Consider the following 18,219-nt stretch of genomic DNA (forward strand, 5'->3'; position numbering starts at 1 on the left):
GTTTAGTGTCATATTCTGGGCTGGGAAGCAGAACGGACAGCTGGTTTCATGTCTGGCTGTAAACAACTGTGGCCCAAGCCTCACATAAACATACTGTTCTTTGAATCCACTTAGACTTAGATAATTCCCTTTGTGCTGTCTTTGACCCTCATAACAATGCAGTGGTTGGACAGCTGTTATTCCCAATTTTCAAGTGAAGGAACTGAAGCTCAGATTAAGTAGCATATTCAAGGCCATGTGATTGAAAAATGGCAAGACAAGCATTTAAAGACAGGTTTTCAGATTCTCAGATTCTCAGTTCAGTACAGTTTGATGTGACTGCTTCTTGACAGGAAGTATGGAGGCATTAGAGGATGTGCCCTGAGAAATGGCAGTTAATGCAATGGTGAGTTGAAAACTTAATTAAAACTTGAGCTCATTAACAAATGTAGGTAGGTTTGAAATTTCAACTCAATGTGTTCTACGCAACTATTAATAGGCATTCATTAAAAAAGGCTCTGCCGTTTAGTTTGGAAAATGATGCATCAAATAAATTTAAACAGGATTCTTTACTGCAGGACTACTCAGACTTTTGAATGAGGTTATTATCACTGTGACTTTCTCAGAGGAGGGCAGGTACATGGCCTCCCACAAACTTACCTGATTACAGCGTCCTTTTTGTGGAACAGGATGCAAAACCATTGTTCTCTGAAAGTGTTGCCAGAGATTAGAAGTAAGAACAAGAGGTATATGGAATCCTAAGAAAATGGCCTGGTCTCTTAGAGTAAGCAAAGCTTTTCTGGCGTTTGAGTGTGGAAAAAATATTATTATAGGATGGATTTTCTCAAGGTCAGATCTGAGGGCCACCTGCTTCAGAGTCAGCTGGGGTCCTTGTTTAAAATGCTGACTTACTGGCCCCAACTTCCAGCGGAGGGGAGGCTGAGTATGGCAGACTGTTTGGTTCAAAAATATTTGTTGCCCCTCCCTGGGAGAGAATTATATCTCCTTATCTGTCTAATGTCAGATTTGAATGTAAATATTTCAATTATATATCTCTAAAAGATTAAAAAAAAACCTACAATGCTTTGATCACACCTAAACAACTTTGATAAAAATTTCTCAATATCATCAAATAGTGTTCAGACTCAGCCATCTCATGATTTTCTCCCTGACTTATTTGAATTAAAGATCCATACAATTTCAAGGTCAATCCAATCAGATTGCAGGGTCGACATTCTCTTGAAAAGCTGAAGGAGCCACCCCACCTCTGCAGGCAGTTGGGTTGGGGAGTATCTATCTTTTACTTAACGGCACTTAAAGCAACTGACAAGAAAACCTAGGGTACAAGATGGTGCACGTGGACATTTACATGAAAGAAACCCGAGGTGGGGATACAAAAAGGGGTCAGGAAGGAGGCTCTCAGTACATGTCACCGTGACCAACACACTTCCTACGGGCAGGCACACTTTAAGCTTCTCAGTAGCTGAGGCAGAAAGAAACCTGGTCAGATCTACCATCCACAATGTCCATTAAAGTAAATCCAGGAACAGGAAGAGCAATTCTTGGTACTAAGATCAGGTAAGAATTTCTCACAGGGATCCTCTTATAAAAATGGTACTGTGAAGTGTTCTGAGAATACCATCATGATAATAAACACCTTGACAGATGTTCCGGGATGTGCCCAAACTCCGGGCTCCACAAGGGCAGATGTTTAAAGGTATAAATGAGTTGAATGTATTCAGACGTATTTCATGAGCATGGAGTATGTACCTTAGGTTGAGTATGTTCATGTAAGCATTGTTATTCTAGGTTCACTGGTACCGGACACCTAGAAATATACCCTAGTTTGCCTGGCAGAGGTCCAGTTTATGCCTGTGAATTCCACCCTTCGTTCTCTGCGGTGTCCCAGTTTCAACAATAAAGCATACAGTCATCCTATCCAGAAAGCACCTGACAGATCTGAGGAGGCCCTCCCCCGGTTCATCCAGTTCCACAGATGCACAGTGTCCCTCAGGCTGACATGACAGACTCCCCTAGTAGCTAGCTGAGTCTCTTTCCTAGTGGTTCTCTCTCCACCTCTGTACCCAAATCCTTGGAGCTAAGTGAACACTTGCTTATGCTAATACCTGGGTGAACCCGATCATTTGCATATGAATGAACAAACTGGACAGGTTTACATGTGTTACAAGTTGCAGAGGGCTGCACCTTAGACCCAGTGGAAAATCCCAGTGGAGTACAATTCAGGAAAGGCAATTCTGCAAAGAACTACCACATTTCAGGCTGGGGCATAGTGCTTTCGAACCTGGCTTCATGGAGGAGACCCAGGGGCAGTCAGGATTTTTCTAAGGAAGCTGAAAGTTCTAGCACATGAATACATGGTATAATGGAGATCTATTATTTTTTCTTCATTCAACCTCTGATAATCTCACTCTCAGAAATCCTTCTGAGAAACCATTCTGTTCCCAGTTCTCCGTCCATGTGGTCCTGATGACGCTGACCACACCTGACTTAGGATGGAGTGTGTGACCTAGGTTTAAGCCAGTCGGTACACCAATATTCCCTGACCCTAGTGAGTGATTCAGGGATGGACATATAGCCAGTCAGGTACTTTTGCCAGGAATTTTTTGGAAAGAGCCTTGATGCCTAGAGGATGTGGTGGCTGAGCTGACATGGCCACTAGGTAGCATGTGACAGCTGGGTCTGTAGAATGCAGAATGTTATGATCAGAAGCAAGCCCTGATTATGTCCTATGTGTCCCAATGCAGCTGTGTCTCAAATCAGAACTATTCTTGGACTTTTTAGATTATATGAGCCATTTCTGCTTAAGAGACAATGGATTGGGTTTTCCACTACTTATTACATAAAAGCCTTAACTGGAACAAAGATAAAAGTCCTAAGTCCTATGCCTCCTAAACATGGCCAAGATGGTTGGGCTGGAAATATTTCAAAGCAGAAAGTACCAGTTAACCACCGCCATAAACAAAGACAAACTTCTATAATGTGTCTATGGAAAATTTTGAGGAATATCTTGTGGAGAATCTATTACCATTTGGAAGTTGTGAAATGTATGCCTATGTAACAAAATGATCAAACTTTCATGGAATTGTTGGCAGTGAACTAAATAACTTCTGGATGCTATTTCAAGAAATAGTGTTTTAATTTTTAGAGTAGTTATTTTAGGCCATTCTTTCTTAAAATAGTTAATTAGGAAAGATAAGATACTCTATTGAGACCATTCCTAGTCTGCGGCAATAAAACCACACCATCAACATCTAAGTAATTTCTTAGGTATTTTCTCTAATAGAAGTCTTTGAAAGGAAAACGACCCATCAGAGACAGTTGGACTCAGAACTTTCTGAGGCAGATGAACTAATTCTCATCTAGGAGAGCTAAGCTCTAATGGTTTGGGAAGCAGAAAGCTTAAATTCTAGTTTCAGTTCTGATACTAAATTAGCTCATTGATTCTGACCAAATCCTTTTAACTTCCATGGACCATAGGTTTTTCCTTCTATGAAACAAAGAATTTAGACTAAATGTTGACTAAAGTCTCCTCCAGCTTTAAGATTATGATCTAGTGATTTGGGCACAGCCACTATACTGTCTCTTTGTAAATAAGAAGTCTTCTTCATGTAAGTGATAGAGTAATTTATAAAAAAAAGAAATCATAAAAAGTGGCAGTGATTTCATTTTCCCTTGTATTTATGTATAAACCCTGTTTTGTATACATGGGTCCTTAGTGAAAATCAGACAAAAATTATGACATTGATCCTTCCTTGTTTTAAGAAATAAAGCTAAGTATAAAGCATGGTGTTCACATATGTCATTACTCAATAGGCACTTTGTTATTGGACTGTAATATGAATATGACATGCTCCTTGTCCTCAGGATGCTCCCAGTGTAATAGTGGAGGCAGCTTAACTAGGTAGTTCAACTAAGTAAGTGTTACCACAAAAGTGGGGACACAGGTTCTGAGTCTGCAGAGGGAGAATGCTTAAGTTGGATAGGGAATTTAGAGGTGTCTTCTTAGAGCTGACTCTTAGAAGGATATTTTAAACGATGGATGGAGAATTCTACACAGAGATTCTCATGTATGGAACCCTATTTTCACTATTATGAAAATAATCAAAGGGGATATTTGGAAATGAATGTATGTATGTAAATTCTTATTTTTTTCTCACGGTTGATTTGTTCTATTTGAATTATTGAGAGCTAAAGTTGACTGAATGCCTATTATGTCTTACACTGTGTTCCTACTTTACATGTTATTTCATTTAATCCAAACTTTTAAACCTCATTTTACAACTAAGATTAGATGACAGCTAGGAGCTAGGAAATGGCAAAGCTGGGATTCCAAATCATGTCTCCTTGTCTCCAAAGCCCTTCATCTTTTCAGGACTATGCCATTTCTCTCAAAGAATGCAGAATTTTCTTCCCAGCTCTAAAATGCATAGATTCTGAAGCCTCTCATTTCCTCCCAATTAGTTGCCTACCCACTAAACATTTCTACTTGAGCTTATTAGCTCTCATCAGCTTTCCTTTGGATTAGTAGAATCTTTCTCAAGCTAGCTGCTGGAAAGAAACATCTGTGGAGCTTCTTAAAATGCAGGTTCCCAGGTCATGCCCCTGGAGATTCTGACTCGGGATTGGATTAGGGTCTAGCATCTGTATTTTTAACAAGTATTTGAATCATGAGTTAGCCAAACTGGAGAAAACATTGGGCTAGTGCCCTAGTCTAACAGATCTACTCGTTTCTAAGTCTCTTGTTTTAACCCATTCCCCATCCGCCTTTTCAGCATCTCTCAAGGCCCCTGAAGACTTCCATACCGTTTCCATTGTCTTATTTACTAATAATAACAAACACTGCTTTTTATCGAGCATTTATTCATTTACTATCATCCCCGTGCCCCTCCGCCGCCGCTTGGATAGAAGCTCCGTGAAGAGGTTGAAACTGCAGTACCTGGGTGTAGGAGGCGCCCAATAAATACCTACTGAGCCAGCAAACCCACGAGGAAGTTACTTTCATTAACCTCCAATTTGAAAATCTAGAGGTGACTAAAAGAAACAGCTGTGACAGCTTGTAACAGCAGTTTGGCATGCACGCCCCCTGTCCACCGCGTGCCTCTGACCGCGGCAAGTCCTCGTGCAAGCGGCCCCGTCCCAAAGCTCGCCCTTCCGGAGGTGTGCGGGCGCCATGCGGGCCACGCCACGCTCCTAGGAAGGCCAGCTGGCACCAGAACCGCCACCCTAAAGAGGAGAAGAAACGCGCTCTTCTTTTCAATATGGCCGGGCGAGCCGGGCGGGTCACATACGCCTGGGGGCGGGGCTGGAACGCAGGTCACGTGGCTCGGAGGGGGCGGTGGCCACGGGGGCGTGGCTGTAACACCGCGAAACCTCCTGCGCCCAGGCTCCTCGCGGGCCACGCCCACCGCCCCTCCAGGGGCTCGTGCGCGACGGAGGGGGTGGAGCTTTCCTCGTGACCTTTCACCCCAGCATGGCTGCGCCCGTGGGACCGGTCAAGTTCTGGAGACCCGGTAAGGCCCTTGACGGAACGCTGGACACATACGACGGCCTGACTTTGGTCTTAGCCCCGCGGCTGGCGTCCTGGGCCTTGCGGGCCTGCGCGTAGGCCTGACCTCTGCGGTCTGGCCACCGCCGTCTCGGTGCTGGTGGGTTCGGAAGTTTAGGCACTCACAGTGGTCCCGAGGGATTCGGGGGTCCGCTTCCCGCCTGGGCAGAAACTCTGTGTGACCTCGTGTCAGTCTCTCAGCCTCCCCTGGCCTCTTTTCCTAATTCTTGATGCCTGTCCTGCCCAACCCGCGAGATGGGGAAACGCTAAAGCGCCCACGCGTGTCCTGTTACCGCCCTGGGGCTACGCTGGGGCCGGACAGGTGGTGCTCTTTCGGGTTCCGGAGTTCATGTTTTGAAATCAGACTGCCTGGTTTTGAATTCTCGGTTCTGCCATGTAGTAGCAGAGTTCCTTTGGGCAAGTCGTTTAATCTTAGCCTGCCTCCTGACCTGTGAAATGGGCAAAATGGTAACACCTGTCCTGGGGCTGAAACGACGGGCACGGTGCGTTGTTTGACCTAGAGTAAGTGCTTATTAAAAGGGATAATATCTTACTCTGTTTTAGGGTAATTCTTGTCCACCCCAAGTGTCTGCCAGAAAGTGAACACTCTCCTTCATGTTGGCTGCCACCCACTTCCCCGCTTGCAGGCCAGCACCTATCTCAGCCACAAATTGCTTTGCTTGTTTTGTTTGGATTTACTCATTAGTCAGGATTTTATTGAATGTTTACATGCCTGGCCTTTCCTCCCCTTCCATCAGTTTCTCGTGAAAAACGAAAGTTTCTTAACAGTTACCAACTTGTTTTTTTGCACCACTTGCACCTTTGCACGTCTGGATGTGCAAAGTATATTGCAGCAAAAATGAAATAAGACAGAAGGTAATGTTAGGGAAGCTTTTGGAGGGAATTTTAGAGTGGTTCCCTGAAATTCTGACTAAGAATATAAGTGATGCTGAAGGCAAACCCAAGCGAGGGATGTGTTAATTCTTTTTCAAAATCTGTGATTTGTTATTTAACAACAATTTTATGATTCAGCATTTCAAGTCATCAGCCAATTATTCATCTTGAGTTTTATTTGCAGCCAAAACTAAGATCCCATTAGGTAATGAGATACCCTGTATTTTATTTCCTGAAGCCTTTGATAACAGGTCAAAGTGTTAAGTACAATAAAGGCCTGAATGAATTGTTGAAAATCAGACCAGGATACTCTTGGGTAAAGAACATGGGCTTATTCTAAGAGTGCTATTCCATTATTTAGTTCATTCATTGAAGCTATACTTATTGAACACCTAACCTTGTGATCAGGAGACAGATGTGGATGACCAGGGCTCTGCTCTGCGCTTAAGATTTATACTCTTTTTCCCAATTATAATAAGAGGTTGGGTATCTTTTTGAAGAGATTTTAAGATGAGGCAGAAAAAGGTGGTGGTAAAGAAGATGAGCTCCACAAGGGTCAGACTGTAGAGACGTTACTGACTGTATTTACTAACTTGGTGATTTAGGAAAATCAGTTATCCCATTGGTAAATTGGGCGTAACACCTACCCAAGGGATTGTTTTGAGGATTAAATGAGAATACATGTCAAGCTCTTAGCACTAGATTCATATTAACTATTATAATTACATGGAAGTATAGAAGAGAGGGAAAGGTTGAATATGTGGATAAGAAATACTTGATAAAGATAGTGATTTTTACTTTTTTTGTTGAAGTATAGTTGATTTACAGTGTGTTGGTTTCTGGTTCACAGCATAGTGATTCAGTTATACATATACATTTTCTTTTTCAGATTCTTTTTCATTACAGGTTGTTGTAGGATATTGAATATTGTTCCTTGGGCTGTACAGTGGGACCTGTTGTTTATCTATTTTATATATAGTAGTTAGTATCTGCAAATCCCAAACTCCTAATTTATCCCTCCCCGCCTTTCTCTTTTGGTAACTAAGTTTGTTTTCTAGGTCAATGAGTCTGTTTCTGTTTTGTAAATAAATTCATCTGTGTCATTTAGATTCTGCATATAAATGATATATGATATTTGTATTTCTCTGTCTGACTTAGTATGATAATCTCTAGGTCCATCCATGTTGCTGCAAACAGCATTATTTCATTCTTTTTTTAAGATAGTGATGTTTTTGAAGTGACTACTGAAGCACAAATCAGGCTTTGTTCCATGGAGTGGTAGGAGAATGGCGCTCTCGGCAAAGGGAGTAGCTTGAACAGGCAGATTGGGACGGTGTCTCAGCAATGTCCAACGCACCCAAATAATTGAGGAGTATGTGGTGTTAAGTGGTAGGCTATATTTGGGGGCATGGCAGGAGATGAAGCTAGAAAGATAGGTAGATGCCTCATTGTAAGAAGTCTCAATGCAAGTTAAAGTATTTGAATTTTTTTGGGTGCTGCTGTCAAAAAATTCAAAATGTTACCTGCACCCCAGTGTTCATAGCAGCACTATTTACAATAGCCAAGACATGGAAACAGCCTAAGTGTCTATCAACAGATGACTGGATAAAGAAGATGTGGTATATTTATACAACGGAATACTATTCAGCCATAAAAACCAGCAACATAACGCCATTTGCAGCAACATGGAAGCTCCTGGAGAATGTCATTCTAAGTGAAATAAGCCAGAAAGAGAAAGAAAAATACCATATGAGATCGCTCATATGTGGAATCTAAAAAAAAAAAACAAACCATAAATCAAAACAGAAACAGACTCATAGACATAAGAATACAAACTTGTGGTTGCCAAGGGGCCGGAGGGTGGGAAGGGATAGACTGGGATTTCAAAATGTAGAATAGATAAACAAGAGTCTACTGTATAGCACAGGAAAATATATACAAGATCTTATGGTAGCTCACAGAGAAAAAATGTGACAATGAATATATATATGTTCATGTGTAACTGAAAAATTGTGCTCTACACTGGAATTTGACACAACATTGTAAAATGATTATAAATCAATAAAAAACATTAACCCCCCCCAAACCAAACAAACAAGAAAATAAAGTATTTGAATTTCACTGTTTAAGCAGGGGATGACACGATCAGGTATTTTTGGAAGATAACTCTGGCAGTGGTGTGCAGAAAGTTTGGGGGAAGAAAGTAGAGTCAGGGACACCTTTAAGAGAAGGGATATTGAAAGCCTCAATTCTGACATGTGAGCAGAGGGGAGAGACATTTTAGAGGCAAATGTGTGGGCAGGTAGAGTCAGTAATAACTGAGGTTTCTGGGTTTGGTGACTATCTGACCCAGAGTGGTTCTCAAATTTTGCTGTGTAGTTGAATCACTTGGGAAGCTTTTAAAACTCCTGCTGTTTAGTCATACCCCATGGCAATGACTCAGAAACGTGGAGGGCTAGGAACCAGGCATCAGTATTTTTTTGAAGATCCCCTGGTGATTTGAGCATGCATCAAAGTTTGGGAACCACTGGTCTAGGTAAACTGTGTTATCACCAACTGAGATGGGAATGGATTTAGTGCACACTTCCTGAGCCCTGACTTTGTGAGTCACTTTTCCTTACATCATCTTACTAAGCAGTCACTATATCTGTGTGACGGAGGTAGTGATCTCATTTTACAGATGAGGAAACTAAAGTTTCCTTTAGGTTTGAAAACAGGATGTGGGAAATACGTGGTGAAGGTCAGGAAACTGATTGAGGGTGGATGTAAGACTAGATGAACATACCCTATATGCTGGGAGTTACAAGCTCAGATAGCTGTAGGGGCCTTTCAGGCAATCTGAATAAGTGAAGCTGCTGGGTGGAAGTAATATGGAGCGGTGGGAACTGTGTGTGCACAAACTAGAGTGTGCAAGACAGAGATGTGTACAGTGGAGGTTACACCCGAGCGTCCATATGCTGTCTAAAGCAGGAAGCTGTACTTGGTTCCACCTCATGGTTGTCATATGGGCTCAGATTTTTTTTTTCCTCTAAGCCTAATGTCCAGAATGGGAAATTTTTATGTTTTAAATGAACTATTTCAAAAATTCTAACGATGGCATGTTTGGGGACCTCAAGTAACTAGTTTGTGATCTCTTTGTATGAGCTGCCTGAGATTTTTGTAGAAAAAAGTTTGATTTAATTTACCAGTTCAAGTAGATCAGAAAGGCCTGGCCATCTTCTTTCATTCATTCAACAAATATTTAATGATAAATAAATATTTGACCATGTGCCTGGCAAACACTTTATAGCAACAGCTTAGAAGAGTTTTTGACCTGATATACAGGAAGAACTGTATTGTGATCCAGCATGGGTATACAGAATATACTGTGTTGTAATCCAGCATGTGTGCACGCACACAGACACAACTGAAAAGTGTACAAAAACAGTGTTGCTTTTTGGGATGCACTCTGATACTTTCTATTCTAGTTCTAGGTCATTATTAAAAAGTGCTGGTCGTGACCCACTACATGAATGTCACAGCCCATTAATGGGTCACTTCCCTCAAACTGAAAAACTGGGTTAGAGGGAATGCTGGAATGGGGTGGGGTTGAGGGTGCTATTATCAGCCTTGCTTTATAGATGGAGAAATGAAGGTCTTTGTGGTTTGCAGGATTTACAAATTTGTTACTCTCTTAAACATTGAGAATGTTCCCAAGGGAAAAACAAACCATTGGCAGCCAGGTTGGGCCGTGGGATGTACGTGTAGTGAGGAAGCAGCCGTGGTATGGCTGAATGGAGTCTTTTGTAAGGAGGAGACATGCTCCTCATTGATCGGCAGCAGCTGTTCTTGTAAAAGATCTCATAACTCAATTATACTGAAGTGTACTTGGCTGTGGGTTAGGGGCAAGGAGGGTGGGGTAGTCAGGAAGACACCTGCGTGGATTGAACCTTGGTGTGGGAGGAAGTAAGAGACTTTGCAGGAGCAGTGTAAAAATACTCTAGACGTGCTGTAAAGGTTTAAAACATTTTGAAAAGGAGGGACAAAAACAGAGCTGATGAGGATAGGGTATTCTTTCCTGAAGTTTTCTCGAGTGAAGATTACAAGGAGTTAATAAGATGTAGCGCTGATAAGGAGAGAAAGGAAAGGAAACCTGCCTCTTTGAGCTCAGGCTTTGTTCCAGGTCCTGTTCTATCTTTTATCTTGTTGAAAGGAAGGTCAACATTTTGGCAAAAACATTACAGCAGTGCCCCACTTACCTGATTTTTGGCAATCTTGGACCTCTGGAACACAACTATGTTCCTAGAAACAAATGGCAAAGGGATCAGAGGTCTATGGGAGTGATTCTGCATGTCACTCTAGGGGGCCTGTGGACCTCCAGCATTTTGTGTTCTGATAAATTACATTCTGATATACTTTTCAAGAGGTGGAGTTCATAGCCTTTATTAGATTGTTGAAGGGATCTGGGACCCTCCAAAATGTAAACATAAATCATTGGGCTAAATACTCTTATCACAAAGCTGCTATACTGTGACAGATTTCAGCATCACAGATTCTGGGTAGAGAAAACTTGGGAAATGATAGTTTGGGGGATTCTCCCTGCAGCTCCCCTAACAGAAGGCTCAACTTGTAGAGAGGGTTTTTGTTGATTCACAAAGGCAGCATACCCCAGTGCTGAACAGCTCTAACTTGTGGAGATATCTTTCCTATGTTGAGTTGTATTTTGAACACTGTATCATTTACTTACTACTCTGCCTTCTGTCCTGGGCTCCACAAACAATTTGTCGTGAAAGGTTGTGGAGGCCGATCATAAAAATTGAGCCTAAGGCATTTCCCTTTTCATGCTAAAAATCCATGGTACTTTTAACAGCTTTTCATGGTGGGATATGGCTTCCCCTTTCTTCACCAACTGGAGCCCCGGTTTGTTGTTGTTCTTACCAAGAAGCCATCATGGGTACCTGGTGTTTACTCTGCTTAGCTCAGTGGTTTCTTGGACCGGCACTTCCCACCCAACCACTCCAGTTTTGTGATTCCAGTAGGGGCTGCCACTTGCGGTACTACCCCCAGGGCTGTGGTAGATTGGATCAGGCTGGGCTTTGGATCTAAGCTGGGAGAGAAAGAGCCTTCTCCACTCCCCGGGCAGACCACAGACACCTGGGACCCCTGGTCCCTCTCCCAGCTCTGTAATTTTCTCCATTACCACTTCGTGCACTAAGTTACGTTCTTCTGGGAGGGAGAGTAAAAGAAGCAAGTCTGCTTTCCGAGGGTGGGGCCTGCCTCTGTAGTGCTCACTGCTCTCTCTCGTGCTTCCATCCTTGCGGGGGGGTGGGGTGGGGGTGGTGGTGAATGAATGATTGGTGGAGGAACTGTGAGCCTGAGCTCTGGCACTGGCCGCAGCCTTGATCCCGGCTCTGGTAGAGAAGCCAGCCCAAGGGACTGCAAGGAGCCTGTCGAGAGGTGCAGACAGAGAACAGCCAGGCAGCCTGCGAGTCCCGGCGCCTGTGGTCCCTGAGCCGTGCTGCCGTCCTGTGGTAGCAGGATTCATCGTTTGCCTCAGCTAATTCCCACTGGGTTTTTGTCACTTTTATACAGAGTTTGGTTATAATCCTGACATGGAATCCAAACTCAAAACATTGTCCTCTGTCATGTACGGTTGTGTGTGGCCAGTTTGGAGCCCAAGGGGACCCGCATCGCCTTTGTTCTTGGGGGCTGCAATGAGGCTTATCTGTGTTCTCATGGGTACTTTTCTAGATGCCTTCCTGAGCCTACAGTTTAATACCTCTTAGTTGGAGATAAAATTCATTGCTGCTGTTGTGTATCTTTGTCTTTGTAACTTTTGCACACTTTTCTGCTCATTGTTTCAGAGAATCTGAAAAAAAACCCCATTTCTGTTACAGGTACAGAGGGACCAGGCGTCAGCATCTCTGAAGAGAGACAGAGTCTAGCTGAAAACTCTGCAACCACTGTTGTTTACAATCCTTACGCTGCGCTCTCTATAGAGCAGCAGAGGCAGAAGCTGCCAGTGTTCAAGGTACACTGAATAAGCACGTCCAGCCGTCGGCCCAGAGCAGCCTGCAGTAGCTTTATCCTTGACACTGGAGCGAACAATGTCCTCTTACTCTTAATACTTCTTTAGAACACAGTGAGCTCAGGGATACCCTTATCTGAAGGAATCAACTCCACAAAATATGTGTATTAGTTAACCTCATAAATCTGGAAAGTCCATAAGATCTTTTTTTCCGGCTAATCTTACAGATTGGAAAAACTGGAATGGCATCCTTTTCCCCTCTCTGCTTTCAATTATGGACAAGTTCAAACATACAGAAAAAGTAGAGAAAACGGCACTGTGCATTTTTATGTATCCGTCTTCAACAAATTACCAGCATATGGCCAATTTTTGCTTTCTTTTTAAAGGCATACTTCTTTTCACAAGTTTAATTAGAAATCCGAGGTTGTTTCTGTTGAAGAGGTTAACTCCCACTGGGATAGTGTCGGGATTTTGGTGTGGTTATTACATACCTTGTGCACATCCAGACGCTTGATTTTATTAGTCTCCTGAAATGGATGCATATACTCATCTCACAAGAGACCCAAGTGTAAACTGGAATTCAGAATCTGCTCATTTGCAGTAAGCTGTCGTTCTCAGGGACAGGTGGACAGAGTCCATGGATATACTCTCTCCCTGTTACCAAGTCCACATGGGAAGCCAGACTGTAATCAGGAAGTAGGCCCAGAGCCAAAGGTGACTTAGGTCTAGTTGAAAGATATTTATTTATTGTAGCCCCTGATGAGGGGTGATGAACTCTCCCTGCCTCATATGATGCCTCTAGAATGACCTGAGTAGGTGTGGCCACCAGCACCCACATCTCTCTCTCTCTTTCCCCTGGACAGTGTTGGGTGAAAGCTGTCAGGTTCTTATACGTAGGGAGTTTCTTTGTCTAGACTATGCTAATAACTCCTCTTCTATTACTGTGTTCTTTCTCCAAATAAATATGAAACAGCCACCTTCTTCATTTAGCCCAATCACCTTGACTAGAGATGTACGTGGCCCCCAAGGTTTCCATCACTCATGTACCGACAGTCTCTGGATTTCTTCTGCAGGTGATTAACCTCATCCGTTATGTGTAAATGTACACCAGTTTGAGCCTCAGGAGATAAGATTATAGGTTCAGCATTGAAGGACACAGTTTGAGCTGTGATGAAGTATCTGGAATCTGGAGCTAGACTTCAAAGTTCAACCCCAGGCTTCGTCATTTATGTGCTGTGTGACGTTACTTCACTGTCTGAGCTTCTGTTTCCTTATCTATAATATGGGACTAATGATCCTACCTCATAGGGTGGTTATGAGGACCAGATGAGATAATCCACAGAGAGCATTTAGCAAGGCATGTAGTAAATGTTCAAGTACAAGGATAATTATTGTTTATTGAGTATTTAGTTTTCGTGACTGTTCTTCATCCTCCAACTGTACTTAAAAAATATAATATAAACAGATGAAAAAGAAAAGTCAGCAAGAAGTTAACATATTGATGAAAATAAAATGTTAAGAAGAGGTATATGTTATTGATAAAAATCATAGCAGAGTTTAAACGTAGTTATGATCTCAAGATGTTAAAGATAAAAAAGGATAAAAAGTTACCCATTCACCACCCTCTTCCCCACTGAAACTAAATAGCTTTCAAATAGAAGCTGAAGCAGGTGGTTATAGCTCAGTGGGAGAGCGCATGCTTAGTGTGCATGAGGTCCTGGATTCAATCCCCAGTACCTCCATTTAAAAAAAGGAGTTGAAACCAAAGCAGCAGTAAATGTAAGGCTCACCTGCTTTTCCTCAGTGCATTTCAAGGTGGGCTTCCCTTTGGCTCCCTCCCACAGGCTGGTGTTCTTGGGCCCTGGCCACTCCTGTACAAAGCTGTCCTCTTATTCCGTTAAACTCAACCTCTTTGAGGCTCAGTCTGGTCCTCTGCACCAGCCCTCCTTGATTTCCCTGCCTGCGCCTGTCCAGGGTACCGTCATTCTCCCAGGCTTCAAACTGCACATCTTTTTGTCATCTCTTGAATGTCACACGTTGGAGTCTCCATCTGCAGTGCTTCACATTTTGCAGATGAAGGATGAATTAATGCCTTCAGTTTCTTCATGTTTAAATCAATCAGAGCTGCCCCGTTTTCTCAGAACACAGCATATACTGCCTTCAGGTAAAGTCCAGACTCTAGCTCTACATTTAAGTCTTTCGCAGTGAAGCCCTGACTACACCTCTTGTTATTTATTTCCAAACCAAACCTGTGAGCCTTCTGTGGGTTTTTTATAGGACCCTTGAATAAAGTCCGTATGGTTTGCTTATTTTCATCTTCTTTCCTTGACTTACGCTATTTCCCTTTCCTGGGATGCCCTGTGTGTCTCTTTCTATCCATATTCAAATCGTCTTTCAAGTTTTCCTTGACCACCCACTCACCTGTCCATCCATCCACCCAGTGGATGGATCTATCATTTTACGAAATATCTGCAGAGAACCCAAACGTTTCCCCTTATCCTACGCAAAACAAAGCACAGGGTCCAAGCAGTCAACAAGAAAACATCTAGTCATTAGATCACCTGCAGCAGAATGTCCTTTGGGTGCCTGTTGAAGTGCAGATTCCTGGCCCCACCCTAGCCCTGCTGAATCAGAAACCCTGAGGGTAGAGCTAGAAATCTTCATTTTTAACAGATATCCCAAGAGATTTTTTTACACTAAAAGTTGAGAACTACATATTTCGCTTCCAAATAATGCCAAATTCAAAACCACAAACAGCCAATACGTTCTTTTGTCAGTAAGTCAGCACCCTGGCTCCCCCGGTCTTCTCCGGACCCATTGTTGGTGTGGGATCGGATGAGCTGAGCAGTGATCAGAGTTGGGGAATTTGGTGGGGTTTTGCTTCATTCCAAACCAGGAATTTGTGGAATACCTTCATGACTTTCTTGATCATCAGGGGTGTCTGTAGTCAAATGTGGGTCCAGAAATACATTCTGAAGCTAAGTACACAGGACGTTGGAATTATCTGTGACTTTTCAGTGGCCAGACCAGCGATTCTGCTCATATTGAATGGGTAAAGGAAGGCCCAATTGAAATAGAGATGTAACCTGTGGGTGCTTTATCGTGAACTTGGCTTTAGAGGTAGAGGTGAAAGCATATTCTTTTTGTTTGTTTTCACAAGTTAGTAAGTGAAAAAAATTTAAATTGGGTAATACATGCATATTGTACAAAATTCAGAGGATCTCCTTCACACCGTGGCTTCCCAGCCACTTTCTTCCACTCCCTGGAGACAGTACAGTTCCCAGTTTCTTGTTTTGTTTTTCCCAAATGAGCTTATACATAAAGAAGCATGTATGTATTTACCCTTTCTTTAAAAACACAAACAGTAGTGTATCATTCACGCTATCCAGTACCTTGCTTTCTTACCATAGCAGACCTCATTGACCATTCCATTTCAGTACAAGTGGCCATTTATTCTTTTAACAGCCGTGCAGTATTCCATCATTGGAGTGTTTCATAACTGTTGAACCACTCCCCTGTTGATGAACATCTAGGCTGTTTGAATTTTTGTTCTTATGAACGATATTGCCATGAGTATGCCTATATGTACGTCTTTATTCCCATGTGTTAGGATGTCTGTAGTAGTTTCTCATCAGTGGAAAGCTCGAATCAAAGGGTATGTGCTTTATATGTTTGGGTAAGTTACAACCCTGAGCTGCAGTTGTATCACCGTGTACTGACACCAGCAGTACCTGAGACATATTTTGATATATATCGGAAATATATTTTGATGGTTCTTTTTAGAATTTGCTTTCCTTTGGCTGACAGCTCATTTCATAATGTTTGAATATCTTTGTTTAGGTCTTTTGAGAAAATGTATGGCTATTTACAATGTATGGTTCTATTTTTTTCAGCTTAGGAATCATATACTATACTTAATAGAAAACTATCAAACAGTGGTGATTGTTGGAGAAACAGGATGTGGGAAAAGCACTCAGATTCCACAAGTGAGTATATATTTAAACGTGTCTTTGTACTTAGATTTGATTGGACAGATTTTGTAACTTGAAAACTCTTCTTGGTTATTTTTTGCATTTCTAAAATCTCTCAGAGAGGAAATATTCCACCCAACTGGATGTTTTTGATTAAACTTTTGGGGTGTATAATTTCTTTCATTAGTAGTGAATACAGTCATCTTCAGTCTATTATGATTCTAGAATAATAACAGACTAGCCATACTCTGAAAGGAAGAATGGGGGCTCATTTGAAGAGGTGTAACGCATAGGTTTTTGTCCTCAAATAATTGTGGTTGAAGAGGAGGAATAAGGTGAATACTACTTGAGTTGTAAATAAAAATTGACTTATAGAATTACACAGTGCTATGGAAGAACCCTCTCTTACAAGGCAAAATCATACCTGGTGTGAATAGAAGTGGAAAGAAGGATCAGGAAAAGCCTTGTGAAAGAAATGACATTGAACAATCAGTGGGAGCTGGCTGGGAAGATGTTCTCATCTAGTGAATATTGTGGTCAGAGATGTTGGGGTGGAGAAGTGTTTGGGGCTCGACAGAGTGGACAGATAGGATCAAGAGTGGAAAGACAGGGTGAAGTCAGAGTGTCTTGAGAGCCTCGACTTGGAGGATAAAGAATAATACTTCAGCGGTCAGGGATAAGAGTCCTTGTGGATTTTTCTTTCCTTTGTTAGTATAGATTCTTATTGAAGTATCAGAAAATACATACTAGAAAGTACTTAACATCGTAATTGTTCAGCTTGATAAACCTTCACAAGTGAATACACCTGTGTTACCAGCACCCAGATCAAGAAACAGAACAGAACATCACCAGAACCCTGGAAGTCCCCTGTTTCCCCTTCTGGTCTCCAGCCCTTTCTTCCTGCCCCCACAAAATACAAGGGTAACTCTTCTTTTGGCTTCTAACACTGTAGATTAGTTCTGTCTGTTTTTGAACTCTTATAAAGAAAAAAAGCTGCTTTTGCCCAACACAATAGTGAGTTTAGGATGGGGCCCAGACAGAGGCATTTCATAAAATTTCCTCAGGTGATCTGATGTGCAGCGAGGGTAAGGTAGACACAAGGGAATGACTTGGTGGAGAAAGGACAGCAGAGGACATGGTGACCTGGAGGGAGAACATATGTGCAGGTGGTATCAAGACCCTGGCAAGTTACTTCTTGCAGAGAGACACAGGAGAAGGGTCCTGTTGCATTACTGAGTAATGATAATAACAACAACAATAACAAACCAAGTAACTAAGTAATAATTATAGTAAGTGCACATAAAGTGATCACTTGACGCATATCAGTCAGCGATTTTGTGAGGCAGACTCTAGTTCTCTTCATTTTACAGATGAGGACACTGTAGAGAGAAGTGAGGTGGGGTTATATAGAGCAGAGGTCAAAGGCCATGTGAGATGAGATGATTTTAGTTTGTTTTGGAATTAGTCTGTATGGTTATTTAGTCAGCTTAGGATAAACTGTTATGATAACAAAGAACCTGAAAATCTCCGTGGCTTAAAAACACAAAAGGTTTTTTTATTCCTCATACTCTGTGGTCTTCTTGGGTTGATGACCGAAGGTAAGGTCTGCTCCACGTGATCACTGGGACCTAGGCTGACGCCGCAGCTCCTGCCTGGGGCTTGTGGGTCTTGTAGTAGATGACGGAGTCATGAGCTGTCTCTTAAAACTTCTGGCTGAAAGTGACACTTCTCACAGTCGTTGGTCAAAGCAAATTACATGGCCGGGCCTGATAGCAACAAGGCGGCGGGGCATATTGCCCTCC

General features: G+C 42.3%; 1 protein-coding gene across 2 annotated transcripts in view; it reads left to right on the forward strand.

The window, feature by feature from the left end:
• The first annotated feature begins 5,395 nt into the window (after positions 1-5,395).
• Positions 5,396-18,219, forward strand: part of DHX35 (DEAH-box helicase 35) — a 62,625-nt gene continuing 49,801 nt past the window's right edge. For both annotated transcript variants that reach the window (XM_006202541.4, XM_072944213.1), the window contains exons 1-3: positions 5,396-5,510; positions 12,316-12,449; positions 16,340-16,432. In XM_006202541.4, coding sequence (XP_006202603.1) covers positions 5,471-5,510; positions 12,316-12,449; positions 16,340-16,432 — 267 coding nt within the window. In that variant the 5' untranslated portion in view covers positions 5,396-5,470. The remainder of the gene's footprint in view (positions 5,511-12,315; positions 12,450-16,339; positions 16,433-18,219) is intronic.

This window comes from Vicugna pacos, chromosome 19 (genome assembly GCF_048564905.1).
Source record: "Vicugna pacos chromosome 19, VicPac4, whole genome shotgun sequence".
NCBI classification, from domain to species: domain Eukaryota; kingdom Metazoa; phylum Chordata; class Mammalia; order Artiodactyla; family Camelidae; genus Vicugna; species Vicugna pacos.